The sequence below is a fragment of the Vigna unguiculata genome, chromosome 6 (assembly GCF_004118075.2).
Source record: "Vigna unguiculata cultivar IT97K-499-35 chromosome 6, ASM411807v1, whole genome shotgun sequence".
NCBI lineage: Eukaryota > Viridiplantae > Streptophyta > Magnoliopsida > Fabales > Fabaceae > Vigna > Vigna unguiculata.
In genome coordinates this window covers 20195215-20220851 of record NC_040284.1, presented here as the reverse complement: position 1 = coordinate 20220851, position 25637 = coordinate 20195215, and the positions used below count along the sequence as shown (strand labels likewise).

General features: G+C 32.6%; 4 protein-coding genes and 1 non-coding gene across 7 annotated transcripts; 3 read left to right on the top strand and 2 right to left on the bottom strand.

Moving 5' to 3' along the window:
- Nucleotides 1-1016: 1016 nt before the first annotated feature.
- Nucleotides 1017-3161, bottom strand: LOC114187004. The gene is made up of 4 exons (XM_028075105.1): nucleotides 2811-3161; nucleotides 1921-2013; nucleotides 1382-1516; nucleotides 1017-1291 (listed from the first exon to the last, which is right to left on the bottom strand). The coding sequence occupies exons 1-4, from the start codon at nucleotides 3039-3041 to the stop codon at nucleotides 1250-1252; spliced, it is 501 nt and encodes a 166-aa protein (XP_027930906.1). The 5' UTR covers nucleotides 3042-3161; the 3' UTR covers nucleotides 1017-1249.
- On the top strand, nucleotides 2623-2694 carry TRNAG-UCC. The gene has a single exon. It is a non-coding gene; the product is annotated as a tRNA-Gly (tRNA).
- A 5382-nt stretch (nucleotides 3162-8543) lies between the features above and the next one.
- Nucleotides 8544-11204, top strand: LOC114187791 (protein GRAVITROPIC IN THE LIGHT 1). Of its 3 annotated transcripts, XM_028076159.1 has the most exons (3): nucleotides 8544-8661; nucleotides 9114-9814; nucleotides 10069-11204. In XM_028076159.1, the coding sequence occupies exons 2-3, from the start codon at nucleotides 9160-9162 to the stop codon at nucleotides 10845-10847; spliced, it is 1434 nt and encodes a 477-aa protein (XP_027931960.1). In that variant the 5' UTR covers nucleotides 8544-8661; nucleotides 9114-9159; the 3' UTR covers nucleotides 10848-11204. The 3 variants fall into 3 exon arrangements, with proteins under 3 accessions (XP_027931960.1, XP_027931961.1, XP_027931959.1); XM_028076160.1 differs by lacking the exon at nucleotides 8544-8661 and having other exon boundaries at nucleotides 9048-9814; nucleotides 10072-11204; XM_028076158.1 differs by lacking the exon at nucleotides 8544-8661 and having other exon boundaries at nucleotides 9050-9814.
- A 126-nt stretch (nucleotides 11205-11330) lies between these two features.
- On the bottom strand, nucleotides 11331-21247 carry LOC114187792 (mitochondrial uncoupling protein 2-like). The gene is made up of 10 exons (XM_028076161.1): nucleotides 20890-21247; nucleotides 16152-16242; nucleotides 14803-15021; nucleotides 14639-14717; nucleotides 14067-14200; nucleotides 13879-13977; nucleotides 13347-13451; nucleotides 12860-12934; nucleotides 12342-12428; nucleotides 11331-11754 (listed from the first exon to the last, which is right to left on the bottom strand). The coding sequence occupies exons 1-10, from the start codon at nucleotides 20937-20939 to the stop codon at nucleotides 11731-11733; spliced, it is 963 nt and encodes a 320-aa protein (XP_027931962.1). The 5' UTR covers nucleotides 20940-21247; the 3' UTR covers nucleotides 11331-11730.
- Nucleotides 21248-22072: 825 nt separating this feature from the next.
- Nucleotides 22073-23987, top strand: LOC114186967 (proliferating cell nuclear antigen). Its single transcript, XM_028075055.1, has 4 exons — nucleotides 22073-22479; nucleotides 23085-23237; nucleotides 23318-23415; nucleotides 23523-23987. The coding sequence occupies exons 1-4, from the start codon at nucleotides 22161-22163 to the stop codon at nucleotides 23748-23750; spliced, it is 798 nt and encodes a 265-aa protein (XP_027930856.1). The 5' UTR covers nucleotides 22073-22160; the 3' UTR covers nucleotides 23751-23987.
- Nucleotides 23988-25637: the final 1650 nt, after the last annotated feature.

The window sequence follows — 25637 nt, the reverse complement described above, 5'->3', positions numbered from 1 at the left end:
TACAAATGCGATAAATTATTATATGTCGTTATTTAATACATTTGTAAGAACTCACAAAATCCCACACACACGAAAACAACATATAAATCACAAATGTTGATAAACAGTTCTATCAATTTTATAAATTTTTCATTCACTCTGGGACAAGTTCTTGGTCCTTGAAAATCTTAAATTTGATTGAAAGGGTTTTATGAAAAGAAGAAATCTTAAAAATTCATCACATACCCCACTTCAATCACTTTATAATGAACTTGTGCATTATGCATAGTTTTGTATCCTTTTTACGTAACATCATGGGTATGCTTTCTTTCTTTCTATTTCTTTGGTGTTTTTTAATCACATCTATTTTACTGCTTTTGAATATATTCTTCTCAAATTCTCATATGATATCTTTTCAATGTTTTCACCCTACAATTCTTCACTTTCACCATCATCTTTACAACCATTTTTCATTTTTCTTTCTTCATGTTGAAAAGTAATTATAAACACATTCTTCATTTTTCTATCCCATAAACTTTTCCATCATATTACAATTACATTTATCACTTTCTTAGTTCTTCGTCTTTTTCTTTTCCATCACAAAAAGTTACTCTTGACTTAAAGATTTTCCAATTGCCAATTCTTTCTTGGTAAACATTTTCTCATCTCTTTATTGCTATTATATAACTTCATAGTGCAGATTTTATAAACTATAGTTCATAGTAAGCATTTCCCTTATAATATATACTTTGCTTTGAATATGAACACTTTGAAAATCTCACCTACATGTACTGAAAAACAATGATTTGTGTCATCAAACTTCTTACAGGGATCACTGTTCTGTTTTCCTTAGGTAAGTGAAAGTCATAACTTTTCCACATCCTTTTACAACTATTCCTTCTACACCTACTAAAAACAAGAGTTTTATTCTCTCTTTCTCTTTTCTATTTTCAAGAAGAGTTCAAAATATGTAATTCATTTTATAAGGCTATATATTGTTTTCAATTGTTTTCAAACTTGGTATGAATAATAAATAGTCACAGATAATGAATATTGTATTGTAAACCAGACATACTAAACACAGTCTCTAATTTATACCATTTTACCAGAAATCCAATACATCAAAGATACAACATGAAATGCAAACTAGTACCATATTTAAAACACAATAAACTTGCATTCAAATCACAAGTTCTTTTATTTAATTTAGCTTGGATTGCAACCTAAAACACCAAGTTGAATCCACATTTCATCTGGTCACTCCTTGATTTTAATTCTCACTCCTCTTAGGCTTGTCTGAATTGAAATCCACCTGAAACATATTCATGTAATTTCTTCAGAAAAAACAAAGATAACAGTTTTGCAGTAAAAGAGCAGATTCAGCAAAATCCTATACAGTTACCTCATTGGAAGTAGCAGGAACCCAATCATTGGTTGCTGGATTGCACATGCAAGAATGATGGCAAGTAGTGTCATTATCTGGTTCAATGTGAAAGCTTTTTCCACTTTTCTCTACTTTGATAAATCCTGTTCCAGTCTGTGGATGACACACATATTCATCAATTTTTTAACATCAGCAATAAACTATACATATTGTATTCAATATTTATATATAAGTCTTTATATCTTTTATTCATTCTTTTCTGAATCTGCAACAACAAAACTCCTTTTAGATTGCATCAACTACACAACATAAATAAGTTTGATTGAATCTTTCATTCACTCCTCTATAGAATTTCTTTCTCTATCTTTTCTTTGCGCATTTTCTCATGGTTCAATAGTCCACTATAAGGTTGGCTAACATTCAACATAAATTTTCCATTATAAGAAGCATGGTTTCAGTATTTTGCAATCAAATTCACTATAACAAAAAGAAACTAAATCAATGAAGAGATGTATTTATCAGAAACAAAATATATTGAGAAGAATGCAAGTGAATACCGTATGGTGGTGTTTGTCCACACTGTTTAGATCTTTGTAATACTCTGTTTCCACAAATTCCTCTGTTACTTCACTCCCATTGTACACCAGTTTCTGCATATAATTGAAGAGAAAAATATAAGAAATATTAACACAAAGCTATGTTTCCATATGCAAAGTAAAAGCTATGTTTCCATTCAATTACAACTTGTTCCATACGAGTTTATGTAAAAATAAGATTTTTCTTAGATTCATAACCTGATTTCTGATCTCTAATAGGTTATCCATGTAAAAATACATAAAAAGTACTACCTTCTTTCCAAATTATGTACAAGTCAAAGCTTTTACCATAGATTGGTAATAGATGTATTTTTGTATACAATTTTACTAGAAAAGGTCTCATCCTCTCAATAAATACATTACACTTACCCCCACTCACTCATTAACTATTAAGACAATTTTCTTAAGGACATGGAAAAACGTTATGATCAATTATCTACTCCAATAATTATGATATGAAAAGTCAAACATACCTATATGGTGGATCAAACAAAATTAAAGCTATAAAATCAATAGGGTCTTACCTTATAGATAAATACTCAGATCTAGCTTATGCCAAAGCAATTTAAAATAAAATATATATTGCTTAGCCCAAAGTTCAAAATCTGAAATGGATCATGAAGCTAATTGTTTTATAAAGCATGATGAAGATTTCATCATCAAGCGTTTGTAGTCCAACGGTTAGGATAATTGCCTTCCAAGCAATAGACCCGGGTTCGACTCCCGGCAAACGCAAATATTTTTTATTTTTAGTTTTCTGTTTTTAGAAAATAATTTTGAAATGCAAAAATGTTTATGAAGTGCAGAGAAATAGGTTAAAATAAATAAAAAGTGAAGCAGAAAATGGGTACCTTCTCTTGGGGATCATTCTCAAGGTTTTGAAAGTGTATGAATTCTGGAATAGAAGATTGTTTGGTATTGGAAAAAGCATCAACATATCGAGTGGAATAGTCACTGCGTTGAGGTTTGGTGTGGCGTTGTGGAGCGACTCCATCAAAGTAGTCTCTTGTTTTGGCCTCTAAGGAAGCTTCTTCCTGAGCTGAGAGATGAACGTCACTCCTGTTTGGCCTGTAAACCTCCATTTTTTCTCTTAATGATGAAGGTTTGTGTGAGAATGTGTGTCTGTATTTGTAAGAGTTGGGGGTTGTTGCAGATATTTTTGGATTGGTTGTAAGAAAACTTAATTGAGGTATGAAAAAATATCTGTTTGAGGGAAGGCTTTTCCATGCAAAATATCTACCAAATCTTATCCTTTTGTTCTTGCTAGATCGCTGTGTTTGGTGGAATAACACCACAACTATTCAACATTTTATGATAAAATGTATTTTGCAAGAGATATTTTAAAAATTATTAGATATAATTAGTCGCAACATATTTATTCTCGTTTCAATATGTCTAAGAGGATACAAAGTTAAAAACAAATATTATTTAGATACATTAAAATAAAAATAGATATATTATGACTAGTTATACCAAATTATTATTATATTTTTTATTTTAACTAAAATATATTACATTTTAAGTATAATAAAAAAGGTCTTACTAAAAAAGTTAATTTTTTTATTTTTATTTGAAATTTATTATTAATTATGTTTTTTTAGTAATTATTATGTGCGTGATTTTAAAAAGATATTATTAATATACAATTAAGTCTATAAGAGACTTTTATTTTTCATTTTTATTTTCAAAACCTATAGTTTTTGGATAAATATAAATATAATATAATCAAATCATCAAACACCATCTGAAAATCATATTTATATCATTTTACTAGCTAATAATTCATTTAAAATACATAATAGTATATTTAAATATAACAATATTTTTGTTTAATTTAATTTGATATGATTATTATTTGTCTAAACATTTAGAAAATAGTTGAGAGTAAAAAGTGGTATATGTAATATGAAATTTAAATGTTGTATTTTTAACATGTAAAGCTTACAAATAAAGAAAAACTGATGATTCAAAATTCATATTAAAAAGACCACCATCTTGTTAGAAACTAAAATAAAATAGAAAATAATAATAATAATAATAATAATAATAATAATAAAGTATATGAATAAGAAACTAAAATAAATGTTTTTTAAATGCCAAAATTGATTTTTTTTTCTTCATATATTTGATTAATATATTGTGTTTTAATATTATATTAATGGAATGAAAAATTAATAGTGATTTATTAACATTTAATTTGAGACAGAGTATCTAGGATTAATCATATTGGATGAGTTTTGATTGAGACTATATGTATGGGTGCAATGTGGAATGATGTAATTCATATGTGTAATATACTAAACATAGATATTTTCAAGAAGAAAATATTATGTTGAGAGATTTTAGGTGATCAAAGTTTTTGTAGGTTCTTATGACCTAGTTTGCGACGTAGACAAGATTGTGTCTGATAAGTCATAAAGAATTTATCGAATTATGAGGAATCTACTTGTCAAATGAAGATGACTTAATTTATTGAAATGTAACTTTTTTTAAAAGTGGAGATAATATGTACCGAATATAATTCAAGACTATAGTTTTTTTTTTTTGAAACATGGTAAATGTATGTGATAATATGATGTCAATAATTGATGGCATGAAAGATAGTCAATTGATCTAAATTACATATTAGACACTTAATTTATATGAATGAATTGTGCAATTATATCCATTGATTTGAATGGATGCAAAATGAAAATGTATTCTTTAATAGATGTTGAATATGTAGGAGTGTTTGAAGTTTCTTTCTAAAAAATAGTAGCTTATCTTGTATATTTTTTTATTTATTTTTCAATTGTGACACTAATATGTTTCATGAGAAAAAAGTATATTCCAAACAAATTCAAATACTACTAATGAAAAAAAGAAGAAAATGTTATAGAATTTATTTATTAAACAACTACTACAAATTATATATATATATATATATATATATATATATATATATATATATATTGTAATGAATATGTTAGAAGAAGATGAGACAATAGACTTCCATGGAGAAAATTAAATCTAAGAATCAACTTTTATTTTTATATTAATTTTCAATTATTTTTCAGCATCATTTCTCGGAAGTAAAAATAAAATAAAAAGTTAATTAATTATATATATTTAGTATTCTACATTTGTTCACAATTTATTGCATTTGCATTGATAATAAAAAATATAGAACAAAAACTGTGAAATGCGTTACTTTTAAGATATGCTCAGTAGAAAAAGCTTATTCTTGTATTTTGAAATATCAATTTACTCCTATCTTTACACATCTTGTCTCTGATATACACATTTGTATCATTGGGTATACACTTTTCTTTTTACTTTTTGTATAATCAAACCCAAAAAGATATTTTCATTTTTTTTTTCTTACCAAACAACTTCTGATTGATATATTTATCTTCACTTTCTTACCCAAGCTAAAAGAAAAAGTCTTTACATTACTGTGTGAAAAATGCAAAGTTGTAATTTAGTACTTTGATGAGGAAAAAGGAAAATTGGTTTGAAGCATTTAGATAAGGTGTCTGACCCCATATGACAGCTACTTCGAAAAAGTACAAATCTTTCAAAACATAAAGAGAAAATTCGTACAAACTTGAAATTACAACATTAGCCCTCATCTTAATGAATATCTTCAGAGTCGACTAAAAATTTAGAATTTCTGAAATATTCTCTTGTCCCCCTATTAGGTTTTGTTCTTTTGTGGGTGATGATTTGAGAGAGGAAGATGATTGATTTGGATTGATTAGAAGGTGATATTTATGTTGTTTTTTTATGGATTTGGGAGTGATATTGGAGTGGATTTGAGAGTGATTTTTGTGAAAATTTGTGAAAGATTTGACTGATGTGACTAAAAAAAATTAAATTTAATAAATGAAAATGTAGAATGACCTAATTGTCCTTGGTGTTAAAAAGGTATAATAAAATGATATTTAGATAAGTTATAATTAGTTTCTCATATATTATTATCATAAATAAAAATATTTTAAATATTTATTTATTGAAAAAAAATAATATTAAATTATATTTGATTTAGAAAATTTAATATTTTAATTAAAAAAAAAACATTTCCAACCACACAATTAATAAAAAGTCAACTCCAAGCATAACATAATATATAAAAAAGTACACACATGACAACATACAATATGATGAGTGATACAATCAAAGTCAAGCCTCTCTACTCATATAAGTTTGCAACCTATTCCAACGATTTTCTGCTGGCATCCCCATCAGAAGTCGGGTATGAAGTGGATGTGAACAAAGAAAGTCGTAGCACTCTCTTAATAAGTTGTCATCTGAAATGTTCATGGTTCTTAGTAACTCAGAAATTTGGTCTCCTCTATATTGAGCTGAAGGTGTTCTAGGAATTAGGTTGTATTGGTCATTAAGTAGTGCATTGCGTCGTTCAATAGTTGGAAGTTGGCGGTTAGTAGCTGCAAGCATTCGTCGATCAAGAGCATTTGCTTCCTCAAGTAACTCTATTATTTTGGAATCCATCTGATTTAAACACACATAAGAATCAATTAAAATAAAAATGATAAACACATAATACAAGATGAAAATAATTTCAATTCATTCAATTCGTCTGTTGCTTGATTTTTTCCCTTACGGCTTCTAGATCTTGTTGAGGAAGACGCCATGCTAAAAAAACTTCAAGACATAAATGTTAATTAAATTTAACATACAAACTATTTGCACAATAAAAGCACTATTGCAAATATAAAGGTTTAAAAATAGTCATTAACATACAAGATCATAACAATCTTTCATACACAAATTAAGCAAACAATGTCATGAATTAAAAACAACTAAGTCAAGTAGTCCCTCTCATCATCTTAACTAACTTATTCCATCGTAGACCCGAAGGTATGCCAATTAGCCGTTTTGTATGCCCTGGATTTGCGCAGAGGAAATCATAACATTGGTCCATGACATTTTCATCAGGTATGTTCATGGTGGCTAACATCTCCCATATGTCGCTCTCTGAATATTGGAAATTTGTCATGCGCCTCATCATGCTAACTTGTTCAATAAGAATTTCATTGCACTTCTCAATTGCAACAACTTGCCTTTGTGCTGTCTGTGATATGTTTTCGAAATGTGAGTTACCTGATCCCATGACATCCATGAACCCATCTAGCTTTGTTGTTAGTTTCTCGAATTGTGAGTCCATCAAATCAACCATTGGTGCTTTTCTTTTGGACCCTCTTGACGAAGAGGTCCCACAAGACGGAACTGATGGTTGTGATTGAGTTGGCCCAGGATTGTACTCATCCATAGCAGGTGGTGATGGTGGAGTTGGGTAAGTACCTCCTTCATACAACGGTGGGTCAGGCACGTATTCCATTTGATCATTAAGATCAACTTCTAACATTTGTTGTTGACGTTGACGTCGTGCTTGACGGGCTGTGCGGACGCCACTTCCAGTGGCTCGATTTGCTCCCCATAATTCCTCCATTAGGTCGTAGTGCCTAATAGTAGTGACTTTCCATTTAGCTGCAGTGGGCTTTGCCTGAAATTATAGTACAAGACCATAAATAAATAAATAAATAAATAATAATCTTTTGATCATTATTGTATGCAATTTCAATTACCTTTATCAAACCAGACCATACTTCATCCTCTGCTTCAAAATTTTGCATGCATATTTTATGGAAAGTAAAAACTTTAATTGTAACGAGTAATCAAACCAATTTTTAATAATGAATTAAAGCTTTAATTGCAACCTTTTACAAAATTCTTTTCCATTTTTTTCAATATCTTTATTCTTTTAATTTTGGATTAAATATATTTTTAGTTCCTTAATTTTTAGTGAATTTTGAAATTAGTCCATTTCGAAACTTTAGATTAACTTAGTCTTTCATCTTTCGAAAAACGTGGATTTAGTCCTTTTAATCCAATTTTGTTAAGTTTATTTGACATTTAAAGCACATTTCATAATAATATTTGACTTAACATTAAAGCAAAAATGTGTCAAACACTGTAAACAACTCCAATACAATCCTGAAACGTGTACAAAACATCAAATAAACCTAACAAAATTTGATTAAAAGAACTAAATTCACATATTTCGAAAGATGAAAGACTAAATTGGTTTAAAGTTTCAAAATGAATTAATTTCAAGATTCACCGAAAGTTAAGGGACCAAAGACATGTTTAACCCTTTAATTTTTAATTATCTACAAATTTACTCTTTTGCATGTGCTTTAAGATTTTGAATTCTTTTCATATTTTTGATTAATTAATTTTTAATTATAAGTAGTTCTTTCAATCTTCAATTCTATTGTATTTAATTTGTTACTTGAACATGAAATTATATCGGAGACAGATACATAATAATCCCCGTAACATTTTGCAGGGAATTAAAGATGTTAACAATAGCAAGAATAAATATCTCTTTTAGAAAACATTGCAATTAATATTACCTTTAATTTCATCTGATTTTTTTCAATTAAAAAAATAGGCCAAGGATATTACGGCTAAGAAAATTTATTGTCTCCACACATTTCACTGTATCCTCTTATCTCATCACATGCTATTCTATCACAACCAATTACTATAACCACCTTCTTCCCAATCACTTCCACTGTCTTATTTCCTCCACACATTGCTATACATAGCCACCACAAACACCACCACTCTAACAACCGTAACTCACAGCTCTTGCCACGTTAACCACCGTACGCTACCAGTTTACTCCGGCAACAGGTCAACAGTTCACCCTACCAAAGCCATTGCATTGCTTTCGCTTTTCAATTTTTTTTTTCCTTTTCTTTTCGGGTTAACTTCAACACAATCCCCACTCTTGAAAACTGTGTCTCACGTAAAAATCTACGTTTTATAATTTTAGTAATTTCAAATAACCGATTATAAAAAAGTAATCATGTTTTTTTAATTAAAAACGTAGTTAAACATTTGCAATATCATTAATGAGTGACATGGTGATGGTGCGCGCACCCTCCTCGTGGGTGGTCTGACACTGTTCACTGTCACACTCTTGCGATCCACATACACACACAGCACGTGCTACCAATATCCATTCCTAATTTTTTTATCCCATTATTATTATTTATTTATTATAATTATAGAGTCACACCAGGTCCCACTCACATTCACTTCCTTGCCACCATTTCTGAGCTTGACTTCTCTCTCATTCTCAGTGGCGTCTCCATCAAAGGCCAACACAAGTGCATCTAGAGTGAACCCATGACGCGAAAGGTTTCAAATTTCTCCGATCTGATCCAAAGGGTCACGGCTTCCTGCCTCCTCCACCCTCTGGCCACCGCAGCCTCCGGCAAGGAGGACGAGAACTCGCACTACGACTCTGAGGAGAACAGGAACGAGGAGTACGAGGAAGAAGACGAGAATGAGGACTACGAGGAGGAGGAGGAGTACGAGTACGACGAAGAGAGAGCGGTGGGACCTCTGAAGGCTCTGAAAGTGAAGCAGATGGAGGGGCTGATGGAGGAGGTGTTCGAAACGGTGTCGTCGATGAAGAGGGCGTATGTGAGGCTTCAGGAGGCGCATTCTCCGTGGGACCCGGAGAGGATGCGGGCTGCCGACGTGGCAGTGGTGACGGAGCTCCGGAAGCTCGCCGTGCTGAGGGAGCGGTTCCGACGGAGCGGAGGCGGGGAAGGGAGGAGGAAGGGGAGGAGGAGAGGTGGTGGGGTGGCGTCGGTGAGAGAGGTGGTGGCGCCGTACGAGGCGGTGGTGGAGGAGCTGAAAAAGGAGGTGAAAGTGAAGGATTTGGAGGTGAGGAATCTGAGGGAGAAGCTTGATAGTGCTGTTGCTCTCACTAGTAATGGGAGTGGTGAAAAGAAGCCTGGGAGGTCCTTGTCTAAGAGGAGGCTGGGAATTCAAGGTACGTTAAGCAATATACATGCCACTCTTTTTTTAATATAATAGATATCATGGAATGTGGTGTTTAGATTTAGATGGATGAATATTGAGAAGAAAAAGATTGAAAAGTCTCTTTAGAGTGTGTTTGGGTAAACAATGGCAAACTTGATCTTCAATTAAAATGACTTGAGATTATGTGATTTACATTTGACACTTTATAGGAGAGGAAATGAATGAAAGTTCTGATTCTGTAAATTTACAAAATTACTTCTGCAGCAGTTGCAGCAGTACCAACTCCAGAACTGTTTGAAGCAGCAATGGTTCAAGTGAGAGAAGCGTCAAAGTCTTTCACATCTCTTTTGCTGTCTCTGATGCACAATGCACATTGGGACATAACAGCTGCTGTTCGTTCCATTGAAGCTGCTACTGCCTCAACCGACAAATACCACAATACTTCAACCACATCCATTGTCTCTGCTCACCATGCCAAGTACGCCCTTGAATCCTATATATCCAGGAAAATCTTTCAAGGGTTTGATCACGAGACTTTCTACATGGATGGAAGCCTCTCCTCCCTCCTCAACCCTGATCAGTTTCGACGTGATTGCTTCACTCAGTACCGGGACATGAAGTCCATGGATCCTACTGAGCTTCTTGGAATCCTACCAAGTTGTCACTTTGGGAAATTCTGTTCCAAGAAGTACCTTGCCATTGTCCATCCAAAGATGGAGGAGTCATTGTTTGGGAACTTGGAGCAACACAGTCAAGTCCAAGCAGGGAACCATCCCAGGAGTGAGTTCTACAATGAGTTTTTAGGGGTGGCCAAGACAGTGTGGTTACTTCACTTACTTGCATTCTCGTTGAACCCTGCACCAAGTCAGTTTGAGGCAAGTCGTGGAGCCGAGTTCCATCAACAGTATATGGACAGTGTAGTGAAATTTTCAGGTGGGCGAGTGTCTGCTGGTCAAGTTGTAGGGTTTCCCGTTAGCCCTGGATTTAAGCTTGGGAATGGGTCTGTTATAAAGGCCAGAGTTTATTTGATAGCGAGAACATGAAGTTTTTTCTGAGGGGAAGTTCTTTTTGCATCACTTTTTTTCTGGTTCCGCCGCCTCGCTTTTTTACATTCCATAAATTAGTTTCTAGGATACTGGGAATTACTTTTTGAAATGTAAGAAAGAAAAAAATATATATAATGGGTGTGAGAGAAAAAGACGATGCAAGTAGAATCACTCTTTAGGGAGTCATGTTTTGAAAAAACGGATTACAGTGAGCTAAGATTTGCCTAGCAGGATTCAGGGCTGTTAATGTAATATGAAAAATCCGTCGGCTAGGTTATTGATTTTCTGGACGGAAGTGATTATGACAGTGTGTATTACCAAATCTATATTGGCAAGCTATTCTTTTTCTCTGAATATTTGACTTTCAAACGAGATGGAGCCAGAAAGGAAACTTATTAGATTCCCCAAGTCGAAAACTATCCGGGATTTAAATCAAATTTGTCAACAATGGTGATACCCCATGATATTTGAATAAAGTAATGAATTATAGAGCCTCTAAATATTAGTTTGCATTAATGTTTCATTCAATAAGTAGGGAAATAGGCAATTTATTTCCCAGAAAAATGTATCTGACATCAATCCAGTACAATGTAGGTCATTCAAGTAAATGTAATTTCAGGGTCTATTAATTGGCTAAGAATGTTTGAAACTTTGAATTGTGGCCTTTCACATGGCACAAGCAGGAGACAATCATATACAGAGGTGATTTGACGGTTTATTCATTAACTAAATACTTTAAGCGTGATGTCCGTCCACAAGGAAGAAGTGGGGAATGAATGTAGAAAGACCACCTCTCGAAAAAATTTGCCGTTCTTCTGATAGCACTCAACAGAGAAAGAACACTAATTTTCCTTCGTCAATATCAATCATGAAGTAAGAATTATCCTCTCAAAAATCTTTTCGCCTGCCACATGAATCAAATAACACTTTCAGTATCGACGACCAAATTCATAATCATTAAAACTTCCTGTTAGACGAAGCAGTTCCTCGAATCAACAAATGATACCATCATGCAAAAAGCAGTCTTTCTGTAATATTCACAGGGCTAGTTTAATGGGAAAATTCACAGCTGTCTTCATACAATGTGAGTCTTGAAATGTGATTTGAATTCTCTTAAGAAATCATGTTAAGTGAAAAAGTAATAGTGTGTCCACCCTTCATTTGAAAATTGACTACTTTAGTCGGCTAGACATTGGTAAAATTCAGACATTTGATTCTGATTAAGGAGACAAATAAGTTACAAAAAGCTATTTTCTCTTAAGACTTGTAATGCTAGAAGCTGAAGCTGAAGCAGAAGGGGGAAAATTCATTGAAAATATTGATTAGACTAGGGTAAACCTTACGTTCACTTGCAAGCTGCGTAATTGAACATAAACAAGTGGCTTAAACCTTAAAGCAGCGCATTTGTAAGTGGATATCAGGCTGCAATAAGATATATAAATTACAATAGATAAATCTAACAGCATGGCCAAGATAAAACGTGTATCTTACTTGTTCATAAGTAAGAAACATAATCACATTCCAGGCTCCTACTCGACCAAAATTTGGAAGGAAACCTTTATAGAAGGCCAAAAATCCCTGCAATACATTTGTAACATGAGTGCAAGCTGCAGAGAAAAGGACAAACTATATGCAGACCTCACGCTAGCTTATTATCAAATGAACACGCCAGGGTCAATTGTTAAAAATATTTTTAGTTTGTTAAAGGATCATAACAACAAAGATTGCTATGGAAAATCACATTCATTGTATAGGAATTAAGTACGCTGCTCAATAGCCTCTTAAATTATGCACCGAAAAGTTTGCTTCCGCTCTCCCAAATCACCTCATACAATTAAGGTGATAACCATAGTAATGAATCTTTCAATTAACAAAAAAATTGGAGAAACAAATAAAAAATATAGCAAGAAAAGGATAGAACAATTGTAATGAATCTTTCAATTCCCCTTGGTTCAAGATTTGAACAGCAATTATACCAACGATAAAATCAATTAAGGAAATTCATAAACCTCATTAAGCAAAGTCTTGAGAAAGCAGTCAAATGTGCTTTTGTAGGTTGAATCCCCCATCATCCTGGATTTCACCTGAAAAATTATGGGCATTGAAACAAGTCATCCACTGGCTTCATAAAGTGTGCTTCTTCATACAAATTTCACCAATATTGTTAAGGAATCTAGCAATAGTTCTAGAATTTCAAAATACCCAGTTACTTATAATTTCCCCAGAATGTTTATGGAGGAACATAGACAAATTGCCCTTGTAAAAAGTGTTTGGGTTATTTTTGGTAAGATCCAGTAACACTGTCAACTTTAACTCTACATCATCCAGAACCAAAATGTTAAATCAAAATATTCAAATAGTGCCATTGACTATTTGATTCCCCTTACTTCTTTTTTAGTCTCTTTTCATAAGCACAACTTGTTGCTATCGATGTGTTCTTAAGCATAAGTGCAAACTGAAGACAAAAAAAGGGGCGAGGGATGCTGTAGCACCTACCACATCAACAGGAGAACCAATAAATACAGCAAAAAGACCTGCCCCTAAGCCAGCAAGAAGGTGAGTATAGACATTGTCAATGAACCCTGGAATTTTCAAAATCGTCTGCATAAGTATAAAGAATCAGAGCAGCATTGCAATTTGTTGGGAAAATCAATCCAAATTTCCAAGCATTAATGATAGTAAGTGGAAAGCCAAGGATGCATGTTTCTAGACTCAAGGTGAATCCACTATCATAATGAGATGTGTTAGATGATATAACATCTTATTTTACAAGATGTATATGAAAAGTGGATAATTAAAGATCACGAAGTCTCTTTATTGAAGGAAGCTTTCAACCTTTGCTATATAAAGGGATTATATGAAGTGAGAAGTTACAGAGAGAGAGGGGCGGTCTTGTATTGTGTCTCATATCTCTGATTCCCATTGTGTGTGAAAGGGATTTTTTTTCCAACAAAATTAAATTGTGTGTAAGGCTGTACTTCGAAGTATAGCAAAAAATCTAATTTAGAATACCCAATAATGTGATTACCCGTTTCACTTGATCATAGCTAGCTAATTCAGCAGCATTTATAATTGCATTCCTTGCTATGTTTGGCCCAAGCCCAGTCCACAAGGCCCCTATTCCTTCCTAGTTTAACAAAAAAATATAGAGAATTAGACTCAATTAGTATATTTTCAATATAATCGAAGAAGCAAGACCAAATAAGAAAGGCTTACCTGTCTCAATATAGTTAAATAAGCATCTATGGCACCAGAATAACGCCTAGGTACCCCAGATGGCAGATGACCTTCAGATTGAAGCCTAACTTTAACAAGATCAGTTGGATTAGCAATCGTGATTGCTAAAGCACCTATCACAGGTTGAAAAAAAGCGAGTCGGTGACTGCAATATATAATATAGTACAAAATGTAAATTCAATAACTTCTATTATCCAAATTATTAGCCTTTTCTTTTTCAACTTCTATTATCCATATGTAAAGTCAACAACTTCACCCTAAATTTACATTATGCAACTACTATTTCACATTTATGATAAAATATTGTGCTACAATATGAAGATGAAAAAGTTTCTTGATAGATAACTAACAAATAAAAAGCATAGCTAGAATTTTAATTTCCATGTAAATGGAAAAAATGAACATAGTTCAAGCATCATTTGCCTTTTATTTTATCATTTTTTTTTGTCCTACTGGAACCAACGAAGATGCTAATTTCCCCACAAAGGTGAGAAAATCAATGAATGGTATGCAATCTGAAATGACGCATTAGACTGTTCAGAAGTACTCACCAGTGAGCAGAGCAGCCAGGATCATATGGTATATTGGAACCTCTCCAACAAAGGCACTACCAACAAGAAATGTTTTGACCTGTTCATGGTGCAGTTCATATGTACAACCCATGTTCCTCCAATCACAGTCTTATTCAATGAAAGTTAGATATGTATATACTCACAGGATCGTATAATCCGATTCTTAAGCCTCCATATAAACATTGGCGATGCAAACCAGGGACAATTCCTTTCCACAGAGCTGATATACCCTCTTCTCTAGCAATGGTCTTAATTGTGCTTAGCATGCCCTTGTATTTAGGTAAACCCACTCCATCATCAACCCCTACCTTCTTTTGTAGTTGAAGCCTGACCTTAGCTGTGTCCAGAGGAATGGTACAAAACTGCACCAAACCCGACCCCAAAAGAAATATCAGAATTACTTTCTCAAAGGCAAGTTTTTAGGTTAAATTTCTACAGCAGTCGTTTGATAGAATAATGGCATAGATGCATCTATTTACCAATAATGTAACTTAAGAAAGGCAGGAATGAAACGTGTAAAAAAGCTTGAAGCACGATAACTATATTTTTTAGAGCTTAAAAGATGGGCAGGGTCATTGTAAAAGTTTTTTTACACTGTTAACTAATTAGAAATCATCCTTAATATGACGTTTAGGATGGTTACTGCTAAAGTCAGCAAAATTACCATTCATGGTGGTTTATAATTGATAGTGCAAAAACTTTACACATCATTAATGCATATACTATTTTATCTTTCACAAAAGGAAAAAAAAAATGCTAAAGAAGAAAAGTAGAGTAAAACTCTTGAAAAAGAAAAACCTATAACTAAGAGAATGTGTCAGGTAACCAGTTATGCCAGATTATCTGTATAATAAAAGCATCAAGGATCAACAATAACATGTATAAGTGCGCACACCTTAGTAAGATTTCGACTCACATTCACTTAAAACTGGAACAAGTATATATGTTCTCTGCATTCACTAGGATCCCTCCATTCTTTCGTCCAATAATACTCATTTATGAGTATTTAGACTCCATTTTTTTGCGTGATGAGCGACGTGGTATTCACTCTGCTCATAATCCTACTAACGCGTTTAATATCAATTCAAATGAACTGTCACTTTAAGCAAATTTTAACTGAGGAACCACTCAGTTATTATTATCATCATCCTATTATAGTAATATAAGAATCAACAAATTTGTGTTATAATTGGATTACAGCACCGAACTCTCCACATTTTCGGGGCAGACACTATTCACTCAAAAACTAAATGCAAAGAACGTTATATAATTCACATCGTCTGGTGAACAACCCGCACAATTTGACTTTTCACAACTTGTACACAAACACAAACAAATGAACTTGATAAACTCAAGTCACGCAATCCTGACATATCATTCCTTTAGCTTATAAATGTAAGATTCAGTTTCTATCCAAAACAATCGGATATGCGAGAAGTTATATTACAAGATCCAAATGCTGAATCGAAATGAGTTAGAGAAGGATGGTTACCTCGGCGAAACAAGCGGCGAAAGCGCTGCACAAGAAGGCTAGAGCGAACGAAATCTGGTTCGGATCTGACATTGCTGACGGTAGCCAAGCACTGGGAAGAAGAAAGGGTTTGGGTGTGAGAGTTTAAGAAGCTGAAGGAGACTAGTGGCATTAACGTAACCACTTTCGTTAACGAGACTCTACTTCAATCCAGTTCACGGTTAAAACAGTGTTAGTCGCGTTCCTTTCACACTCCAACAGAGGGAGAAATAGATGTGAGTAATCAGAAAGCTATGCTACGGTTGATTACATTGCGATAATATAGTTGTTGACAACTGTCTCGTTACAGTGACTATTTTGTTAAAAAAAAAATCATTTAATTCAGAAAAATCAAAATCTACATTTTTCATGGACATTAATAAAAAACTTAAGTTAAAAACAATATGAAAATTACAATTGTATAAAAAACAATACACTAAACAAACTAAAATACTTCTAGTATCGTTAAAAACTCATAGTCAACACTTAATATTTATTAAGTTTTTATTTTTTTTCTATCTTGAAATCGAAATGTAAAGTGAGATGAAATGAAATTTCAACCATAAACTAATTTAATTTTTAAGATAAATTTATTAGGTTAAATATTAATCTTTCTTATATACTAGAATAATTAAGTTATTAATATCACTTAGACCAACTAAAATGTATCACCGCAAATTATGAAGGGTATGCATGTGCAAGTTCAAAAAATGACAAAAACTTGTGTCCCTCTGCCATGAAGTGGCAGACCTACTTTTCTAATTAATGTACCAGCAGGATGGGACCATGTTTATCAGACAAGGGAGTAAACATTAAAAAAATACTCTAAAATATATACCGCAATAAATTATATATAAAATGTGTATAATTAAGTATATATTTTAAATGCTAATTCAATTAATAATTTACCAAAACACGATATATCTCACAATATATGTCACAACAAATTATATACAATAGAATTTACATTAACTTTATTTTCTTTATTAATGTTTAGATTTTGGGATAGAAGATAACAAAAAATTTACTGTGTTTCATTTGGAATTGTGAAATCAAATCATTGTTTGATTTCATACTTAATATAATATATATATACTTTATTTCGTTTAAAATTATGAATTCTAGTGAGTAAAGGGTCCAAGTCAGCCTATTAGTTTTTTTTGACAGTTTCAAAAAGACTATTCAACTTTTCTTATTTCATTTCTTCATTACATATTATGTCCTCTCGCCTAGCAACAATTACTCACATTTTCCCCTTATTTATGAAAGTAAAAGCTCTATTATGGTTTGAACCACGTTCTTCTCCAAACTAGCTAAGCTTATTTTTTTTTTCACGTAAGTTGAACTCGAACCTCTATCCTTGCGTTTCTTCTGTGTTTGGTAGCTCTAACTCCCTATAAATCTTTGTTGTGGTCTCAGTCTCGTCTGTTTGTGCTTTTGTTTTTAACTCCTTAAGTTGTTATGGGTCCTCCTGGTGCTCCTTCACTAAGGGTTCTTTAAGTCAAATTTTAGTTTAAAGGTAAAGGGAGTTATACTTATTCGTGTTTTTTATGTATATTGTGTGTTTTAGTTTTGTTTCATGGTTGAGATTCATGTTTGATGTTTGTGTGTGTATGAAAACAAACTTAATGTTGATTGGTATTGTTTGAATCTGGCTTGCATGCGTGAACATTGGTGAAACCTGATATTCTCGCCCAAGCGAGTAAGTCTTGCCTAAGCGAGAGTAGCAGAAACTCACTTATAGTTTCTGCTCGAGTTGTTGCTCAGACGGTGAGACGGTGAGCTTCTATTTTGAGCGACAAGTAATCTCGCTCAGGCGAGAAGGTCTCGCTTAAGCGAGAACTTCTAGAAACCTGCAGTCCGAGCTCTCGCTCAGGAGAGCACACCTAGCTTAAGCGAGATCATTCTGTCGCTTGAGCGAGGGCTTCTAACTTAAGCGAGATTGGTGCAGGGACATGCTTTAGTGTTGTTCTTTTCTCTAAACTGGGTGTTTTCTCCATGATTGATTTGTTTACCTTTTTTTATAGTTTTATATTATGAAGTATGATGTCACGTATGTTTAATGCAATGTGGTGATATTGTTATATGTTGTGCTCGACATGAAATGAGACATGAATTGACTGGTTGATTGTTCATTGGCATGAAAATATAATGATTGAGATTACATGTGGATTTGGTGTGAGAAACCTAGATGGTATGAGTTAGATGTAATTCCATGAAACTCTTGGCGAGATTTCATGATGGTGTTGTAATGTATATAATCAAATAAGGATTCAAGCAAGGTTGCATCCTAAAACTCTAAAGAATCGTCAATTTTCACATAGAACGTTGGATGATCATGGATTAACCTTGTGCGTGGTAGGGTGAAACCCATTGGTAATGGTTTTGCAGAGCAGTAGAGACCATCACAAGTGCAAGCATATAGTGAATCCAATCTTATTATATGTATCCAAATAATTGAGTTATAGAGTCTTTATTGTTTGTCATCACATGCCTTGTGTGCATACTAAGATGTCTGTTTATAATATGTTAATAAATTGCTTACTTATTGATATGTTAAAAATTATTTCTTCTAGCTCACCCTTTCTTCTTGATGTTTGTTTTTTTGTTTGGCTTTTCTTTTTGTGATGATCACCAAATATTTGGTGTGAGCAGATGTGGAAAACCCGATGGTCATCATGGTAATGAAGATGTTGTTGTCTAAATAAGCACGTGGGAATATGTTCTTTGAGCATCTCTTGATAAATTGTTATTTTGTAGTTTTCTGCTTTGTGAGCAACCTCTTGCAAATATTATTGTCCTTTTTAGTCCTATTATTAACATTGTTTTTCTTTCCGTGTATTATGGATAACTGTAATAGTTAATACATTATGTTTTCTGTCTTGTGCTCCTGATTATTTATAGTTATGTGATATTTTATTTATTAGAATTATTCTATTAAATCAGGATATTACTATATATATTTATTAGAAAATGAGTTAAAAGTTATATATTTATTAAAATAAGTTAATTTATATTATGAAAAAAAAAATACAAAAAGGAATAAAGATATATAAAATGAAAATGTTTACTGATTGTCTTGTCTCAAAACTTATGTTATTCAATGGAATATTTTGATGACTACTACAATCATACGCAGCTTTTAGAAAACACCTGACAAATTATAAAACATAAATAATAATTAAGCTAATGTCCGAAAGGATTTTATATGTATATAATCAAAACTACGAACGTCTGTTAAAAGAAAAGAAGTATAACCAAAATACAATATCGATCTAAAAGAAAGTATAAACGAGTGTTATGAGTATAAAAATTGTAAGAAAAGAGAACAATTTAACTGTTTAAATAATAATTTTAAAAGAGTTTTGTTTTTTCATTGTCTCTAACAGAGTTGACGTTATCATTTTTATTTTTAATACTTATAAGCAATTTAAATCTTACAAAATTAAAATTTGAGTCACATTGATTTCATAAAAAAAAAATTACAGTTAAATAACACTCAAATATCATTAATTTAAAGACAACATCCACCCTACACAATACTTAAACACGAAACATTAAATAATTATAATTAAAAAAAAAACACTGAAACACAATACGTAAATTTGTTGGATCAATTTTGATTTCGACATAATTTGTTTGGTTAGCATCTCCACATCATGGACCTAACATCTCTTTTGTTATGATTTTAATCAAGGTTTCTTTAAGGACAAAGGTAGTGATTGTTATTTTACAGTTATTTATTGAAATCAGTTTTACTTTCGATCAATCTTAGCTATAAGGGATTTCTCAAAAGAAAATATTAGTCATACTTATTAAAATTATTAGAAAAAATATTTTTAACTAACGAAATTTAGAAAAATAACATTTATTCATGTTAATTAGAAGAATAATAGTAGTATCACTCTAAAAGAATATTTGTTCATTTTAACGAAAAAAAAGTAGCAAAATTTGACCCCAAAAAACTTTAAACAACACTAAACAAACAAACATGATTAATCAATATTTTGGAACCATTAAATATTTTAATATTGAAAGTAATTTATAAAAAATCTATAAGTTTAATTATTTTTGTTTAAATAAAACATTAAAAGAAAACTTTAGTTAAAAGTAGATTAAATTTAATATAATTTTTTAAAATTGTGAACTTGCTAACCTGGATTACTTTTGTACTATCTCCTCTGAAGATTAATATATATTTTTATAACGAAAATAACTCCAAAAAAACTAGTTTTTTACAAAAATAAAATGTTATTATATTATTCCATGATAATATAAAAATATTTCAAACTATTAATATATGTTTTTTTTTTCATTTTTTATTAGTAGGTAGCACTAATTAAAAATGACATGTAAAAAGTTTATTAAACATAGAGTGGGATTTTTTGTATGAAGAAAACAATTATAAATTATATTTAAATTGTAAAGTTTACTTTTTTTTGTAAGTTTATGGGCCTGATGAGTAAGGTCTATAGTCAGCCACTTTTGTCCTCAGTAATCTAATTGCTTTTACTGTCCATTTTGTCTCCTCATTAACCTCATCTAAACGTACAAACAACCATATCACACCTTCATTTTACTCCTTAATCATCCATTCATACTATTTACAATATAATTTCTAAATTTAAAAACATTACTTTTGATATAAAATAGAGAAAGAAGTGATCATGTATAATCATAACGCCTGCAACATGTGGCATAGCGTAAGAAATATGGGTACCTGAAACCGTGGTTGTTGGGAAGGTATTTGTTCAGCAGCAACGCTTCCATGCTGGAGGCGTACCAGAAGCTTATAAGCCTGCTGTGAACAGCTTTCTCGACACCGAAACCTTCATTGTCGTGTTAATGTGGTGCTACTTTTTGTTTTTGTGTTTGTTCTTGGGGTGAAATTTGAGAAGAGAGGATTTTTATGAGGTAGGTAGAGGAAAGGGTTGATTGAGGAAAGGGGTTTTGGGGGATAAAGGGAATGAGAGAGGTGAGAGGGGAAATGGGTGATGCGTGAGAAGTTAGGTGGAGGTGGTTTCAAGAGTTATGTTTTCAATTAGGTGAATTCTGAAACACAAGGGGGAGTATTTGAAATATGAAATTTTAACTTCAACAAAAAGATGCCAATTGTTTCCTCTATCTTATCAAATTTCTTCTCCCTCCCCAATCATAACCTTCCAGGAAATGCTTTCTGTAAAAGAAAAGGATGTTTGACTTTCTCAAATAAAAGTTTCGAAATTGTTTATTATATTTTGGAAAATAAATTTAAAAAATGATGGGTGTAGGAAGTAATTGCCAAAACAAAATTTGGACTTAAGGACAACTCAGTCGAGCCAAGTCCATATTTATGGACTTTTTTTTGTTTGAGTCAGTTATGTAAAAAAAAAAATCTAAAACGTCATAGACTTCCTGCTCATATTTTTGCAAGGAAAAAAACACCAAAAGATATTATTCACAAAAAATGTATCACATCAAAGTATTAACACATAACTACACATTCAACGTTCCAACTAAGCTTATGAAAATAAAAATTAAATCCAAATATTCTTTCCTTACATTTCATGTACCCAATCACTATTACAATCTCGTATTCTTACGTTTACATTAATACATTATTTGTGGATAAAATACATCATTGTAACTAACCTACCCCAATATAAGGTGTTATAAAATCTAAATTAGATTTTCTTACGTGAAATTTCAATTATTCAAAATAAAATTAAAGTCATTTTTTTCTTTTTATTTTAAAATATTAGAATTTTTGCATATATCAATTTTGTTTTTCAACTTTGTGAAAAAAGTAAAAAAAAATTGAAAATTTTTCCATTCCCCGCCCATCCCACCAAACGTCCTGGCGGGAATCCAATTATCCTCCCAAATCCCGCCAATTGCTTCCAGAAGCTTCTCTATATAAAAACCCTTCCCTTCCCTCTCTTTTCATTTCCACTCTAAACCCCCAAACTTCTTTTCGATCTCAAACCCTAATCCTTTCTACGTAATATCAAAATGTTGGAACTCCGTTTGGTTCAAGGTTCTCTTCTGAAGAAGGTTCTTGAATCCATCAAGGAGCTAGTCACCGATGCTAACTTCGATTGCTCGTCTACCGGTTTCTCCCTTCAGGCCATGGATTCCAGCCACGTGGCCCTCGTTGCACTTCTCCTCCGATCGGAGGGTTTCGAGCACTACCGCTGTGACCGCAACATGTCCATGGGTATGAACCTCAACAACATGGCTAAGATGTTAAAATGTGCGGGTAACGATGACATCATCACAATCAAAGCCGAGGACGGTGGTGACACCGTCACTTTCATGTTCGAAAGCCCTAGTATGTTTCTTTTTCCTCCAACGTTTTTGAAATTATCGGTTGAACTTGTTGAGTTAGGGTTATTTTCTAATCCTGTTTTGGTTTTACTTTTGTGCATTTGGTGCGCGAGCAGCAGATTTAGCTTGATTTGTTATGTTGATGAACTTGTTGTGCTGACCTACTGAGATGCATGTTCTTGAATTGAAACTGAGCATGTATTATTTGTCATATTTGATTTTAATTACTTGTTGAAAAATTATTTCTATTTTCAAAGAGGAGTTCGAAGTTCACTTCTAATCTTTATCTTCTACACAGAGTGTGATTCTTGACTAATGGACTGACTATTTTGGTTCGATATGCATTAAATTTGGGTTAATTGTTAGGTTTTACACAAAGAGTGCGATTTTGGCGAATGGTCTGACTTTATAGGTTTGCGGTGTAGTGATTTGTTTCGTGGTTTGGTATGCTTTATGTTTGTTTTCTTTGATAGTATGATGGTTACCTAGGTATTCATATCTAGTGATAAAATAGGATGTTACAGAGTGCTATGTGCTTGCATGAGTGTGATCTCATAATAATATCACTTTCTAGGGACGTGATTTGAATTTGGTCTTGTTGTCTTGCAGCGCAAGACAAAATTTCCGATTTTGAGATGAAGCTTATGGATATTGATAGCGAGCATCTTGGGATACCGGAGGCAGAGTATCATGCTATTGTGAAAATGCCGTCCACTGAGTTTGCAAGGATCTGTAGGGATCTCAGCAGCATTGGAGACACTGGTAACTAGCTCTGTTCTGATTTGTTATTTTGTTGTTATATTTGGATAGTTATGCTGATAATTTAGTGACTTTGGTTGAAGTTGTCATCTCTGTCACCAAGGAGGGTGTGAAGTTTTCCACCAAAGGAGATATTGGATCTGCAAACATAGTTTGTAGGCAAAATACTTCTGTGGACAAGGTGAGATGACTATTTTTGTTTTACTCTTTGCTCCGCTATTTGTTACATAGCGAACGCCTTTATTTTTTATTTAGTGGGCATTTTTAATTTCTTGATTGATCTTGCAGCCTGAAGAATCAACTGTTATTGAGATGAATGAACCAGTGTCATTGACATTTGCATTGCGTTACATGAATTCTTTTACAAAAGCAACACCTTTATCCAACACAGTTTCCATAAGTCTATCAAATGAGTTGCCTGTTGTTGTTGAATACAAGGTTGCTGAGATGGGTTATGTCCGGTTCTATTTGGCCCCCAAGATAGAAGAGGAGGAAGAAGAAAAACCTGAAGTTTAATCTCTATTTGATGTTGTTGGGTTAGGAGATTAGGGATTTTCCTTCAGTTGAACTTTGTAGTTTTCTTAATACATTTCTCTTGAAGACACTTAAACTGTGATCAGTGAATTTAGGATTCAAGTATTTTACGTCTATTGTTGCCCTCAGGCCACTGTATTTTGCCTAGAATTTGTTGTTCAGGACAATGTGATAGTATAACAATTGGCTGTGCAAATTTTCCCGTTGATGTATTTTTAATGTTTTGGATCTGTTTTCAAAATGTTCACAAAATACTGCTTTATGTAAGCAAAACATATGGTATGATAATAAGATGAAAAATAACAGAGTTGAAGTGTAGGTGTAGGCTGCCTAAATAATATAGTATTAATTTGGGGCCTGTAGTACGAATTCGCGAAATTGAATTAGCTTAAATTTATTGGTCAAAGTATTAAGAGTTAAAAGAACGAGAAACTATTGCAGGGTTTTAGAATATTACTACTTTTATAGTAAGTGATTGAGTATTTTTAAATTATTTCAAGTTATAAAATTAAAATGTGCTTGAAGATCGAACATATGCGGTGTTTGAAGATCATTAAGTATTTTTAAATTATTTCAAGTAATTAGGCATTAATTATCAACATGGAACCTGTGTGGTGTTTGAAGATCATTAACATTTATCCGAAAAGGATGATGTCAAATATTTATTATTAAAAATGGTGTAAATACTAAAAGTTTGTGACTAGGAAATTGGTCACTTTGACAAAATATGGCAACGCAGAGTTGAAGAAAAGAAACCCCAATACATGAATCTTCTCTAGCTATTGCAATTTTGAATCCAATTACATCTTTGCTCGAAGAAGGAAAGCAACAGCCACCGGAGCCATGTACATAAGAAGGTTCTAAGAATTCATCTTTTCCCTGAGAAGCCAAAGAAATCATTTCAGCACCGACCTGGCCAAAAAATCTCAGGTACTATGTTGTGGAATACGGATGACACTCATTCAATCTGCAGCAGTGTTCAAATACAATGCCTGCAAAGTTCGAGTGTCTGCTGGTCAAGTTGTAGGGTTTCCCGTTAGCCCTGGAAGCTTGGGAATGGGTCTGTTATAAAGGCCAGAGTTTATTTGATAGCGAGAACATGAAGTTTTTTCTGAGGGGAAGTTCTTTTTGCATCACTTTTTTTCTGGTTCCGCCGCCTCGCTTTTTTACATTCCATAAATTAGTTTCTAGGATACTGGGAATTACTTTTTGAAATGTAAGAAAGAAAAAAATATATATAATGGGTGTGAGAGAAAAAGACGATGCAAGTAGAATCACTCTTTAGGGAGTCATGTTTTGAAAAAACGGATTACAGTGAGCTAAGATTTGCCTAGCAGGATTCAGGGCTGTTAATGTAATATGAAAAATCCGTCGGCTAGGTTATTGATTTTCTGGACGGAAGTGATTATGACATTGTGTATTTACCAAATCTATATTGGCAAGCTATTCTTTCTCTCTGAATATTTGACTTTCAAACGAGATGGAGCCAGAAAGGAAACTTATTAGATTCCTAAGTCGAAAACTATCCGGGATTTATATCAGATTTGTCAACAATGGTGATACCCCCATGATATTTGAATAAAGTAATGAATTATAGAGCCTCTAAATATTAGTTTGCATTAATGTTTCATTCAATAAGTGGGAAATATTGGTAGGTAGCATTAATTAAAAATGACATGTAAAAAGTTTATTAACCATAGAGTGGGATTTTTTTTTATGAAGAAAACAATTATAAATTATATTTAAATTGTAAAGTTTACTTTTATTATAAGTTTATGGGCCTAACTTTAGAGAGTAAGGTTCATAGTCAACCACTTTTGTTCTCAGGAATCTAGTTGCCTTTACTGTTCATTTTGTCTTCTCAAACTA

Bases quoted from the DNA above. Each gene is read 5' to 3' on its own strand.
- LOC114187791 (XM_028076159.1), top strand. From the start codon at position 9,160: ATGACGCGAAAGGTTTCAAATTTCTCCGATCTGATCCAAAGGGTCACG. The intron at 9,815-10,068 runs GTACGTTAAGCA...TTACTTCTGCAG, and splicing joins GAGGAGGCTGGGAATTCAAG to CAGTTGCAGCAGTACCAACT.
- LOC114186967 (XM_028075055.1), top strand. From the start codon at position 22,161: ATGTTGGAACTCCGTTTGGTTCAAGGTTCTCTTCTGAAGAAGGTTCTT. The intron at 22,480-23,084 runs GTATGTTTCTTT...GTTGTCTTGCAG, and splicing joins TTTCATGTTCGAAAGCCCTA to CGCAAGACAAAATTTCCGAT. The intron at 23,238-23,317 runs GTAACTAGCTCT...CTTTGGTTGAAG, and splicing joins CAGCAGCATTGGAGACACTG to TTGTCATCTCTGTCACCAAG.
- LOC114187792 (XM_028076161.1), bottom strand. From the start codon at position 20,939: ATGGAAGCGTTGCTGCTGAACAAATACCTTCCCAACAACCACGGTTTC. The intron at 12,429-12,859 runs GTTTATGAATTT...AATGTATTGCAG, and splicing joins TCAAGACTTTGCTTAATGAG to GGATTTTTGGCCTTCTATAA. The intron at 11,755-12,341 runs GTAAGATACACG...TTCATGTGGCAG, and splicing joins TGTTTCTTACTTATGAACAA to GCGAAAAGATTTTTGAGAGG.
- LOC114187004 (XM_028075105.1), bottom strand. From the start codon at position 3,041: ATGGAGGTTTACAGGCCAAACAGGAGTGACGTTCATCTCTCAGCTCAG. The intron at 2,014-2,810 runs GTACCCATTTTC...AATTATATGCAG, and splicing joins AGAATGATCCCCAAGAGAAG to AAACTGGTGTACAATGGGAG. The intron at 1,517-1,920 runs GTATTCACTTGC...TGTCATCCACAG, and splicing joins TGGACAAACACCACCATACG to ACTGGAACAGGATTTATCAA.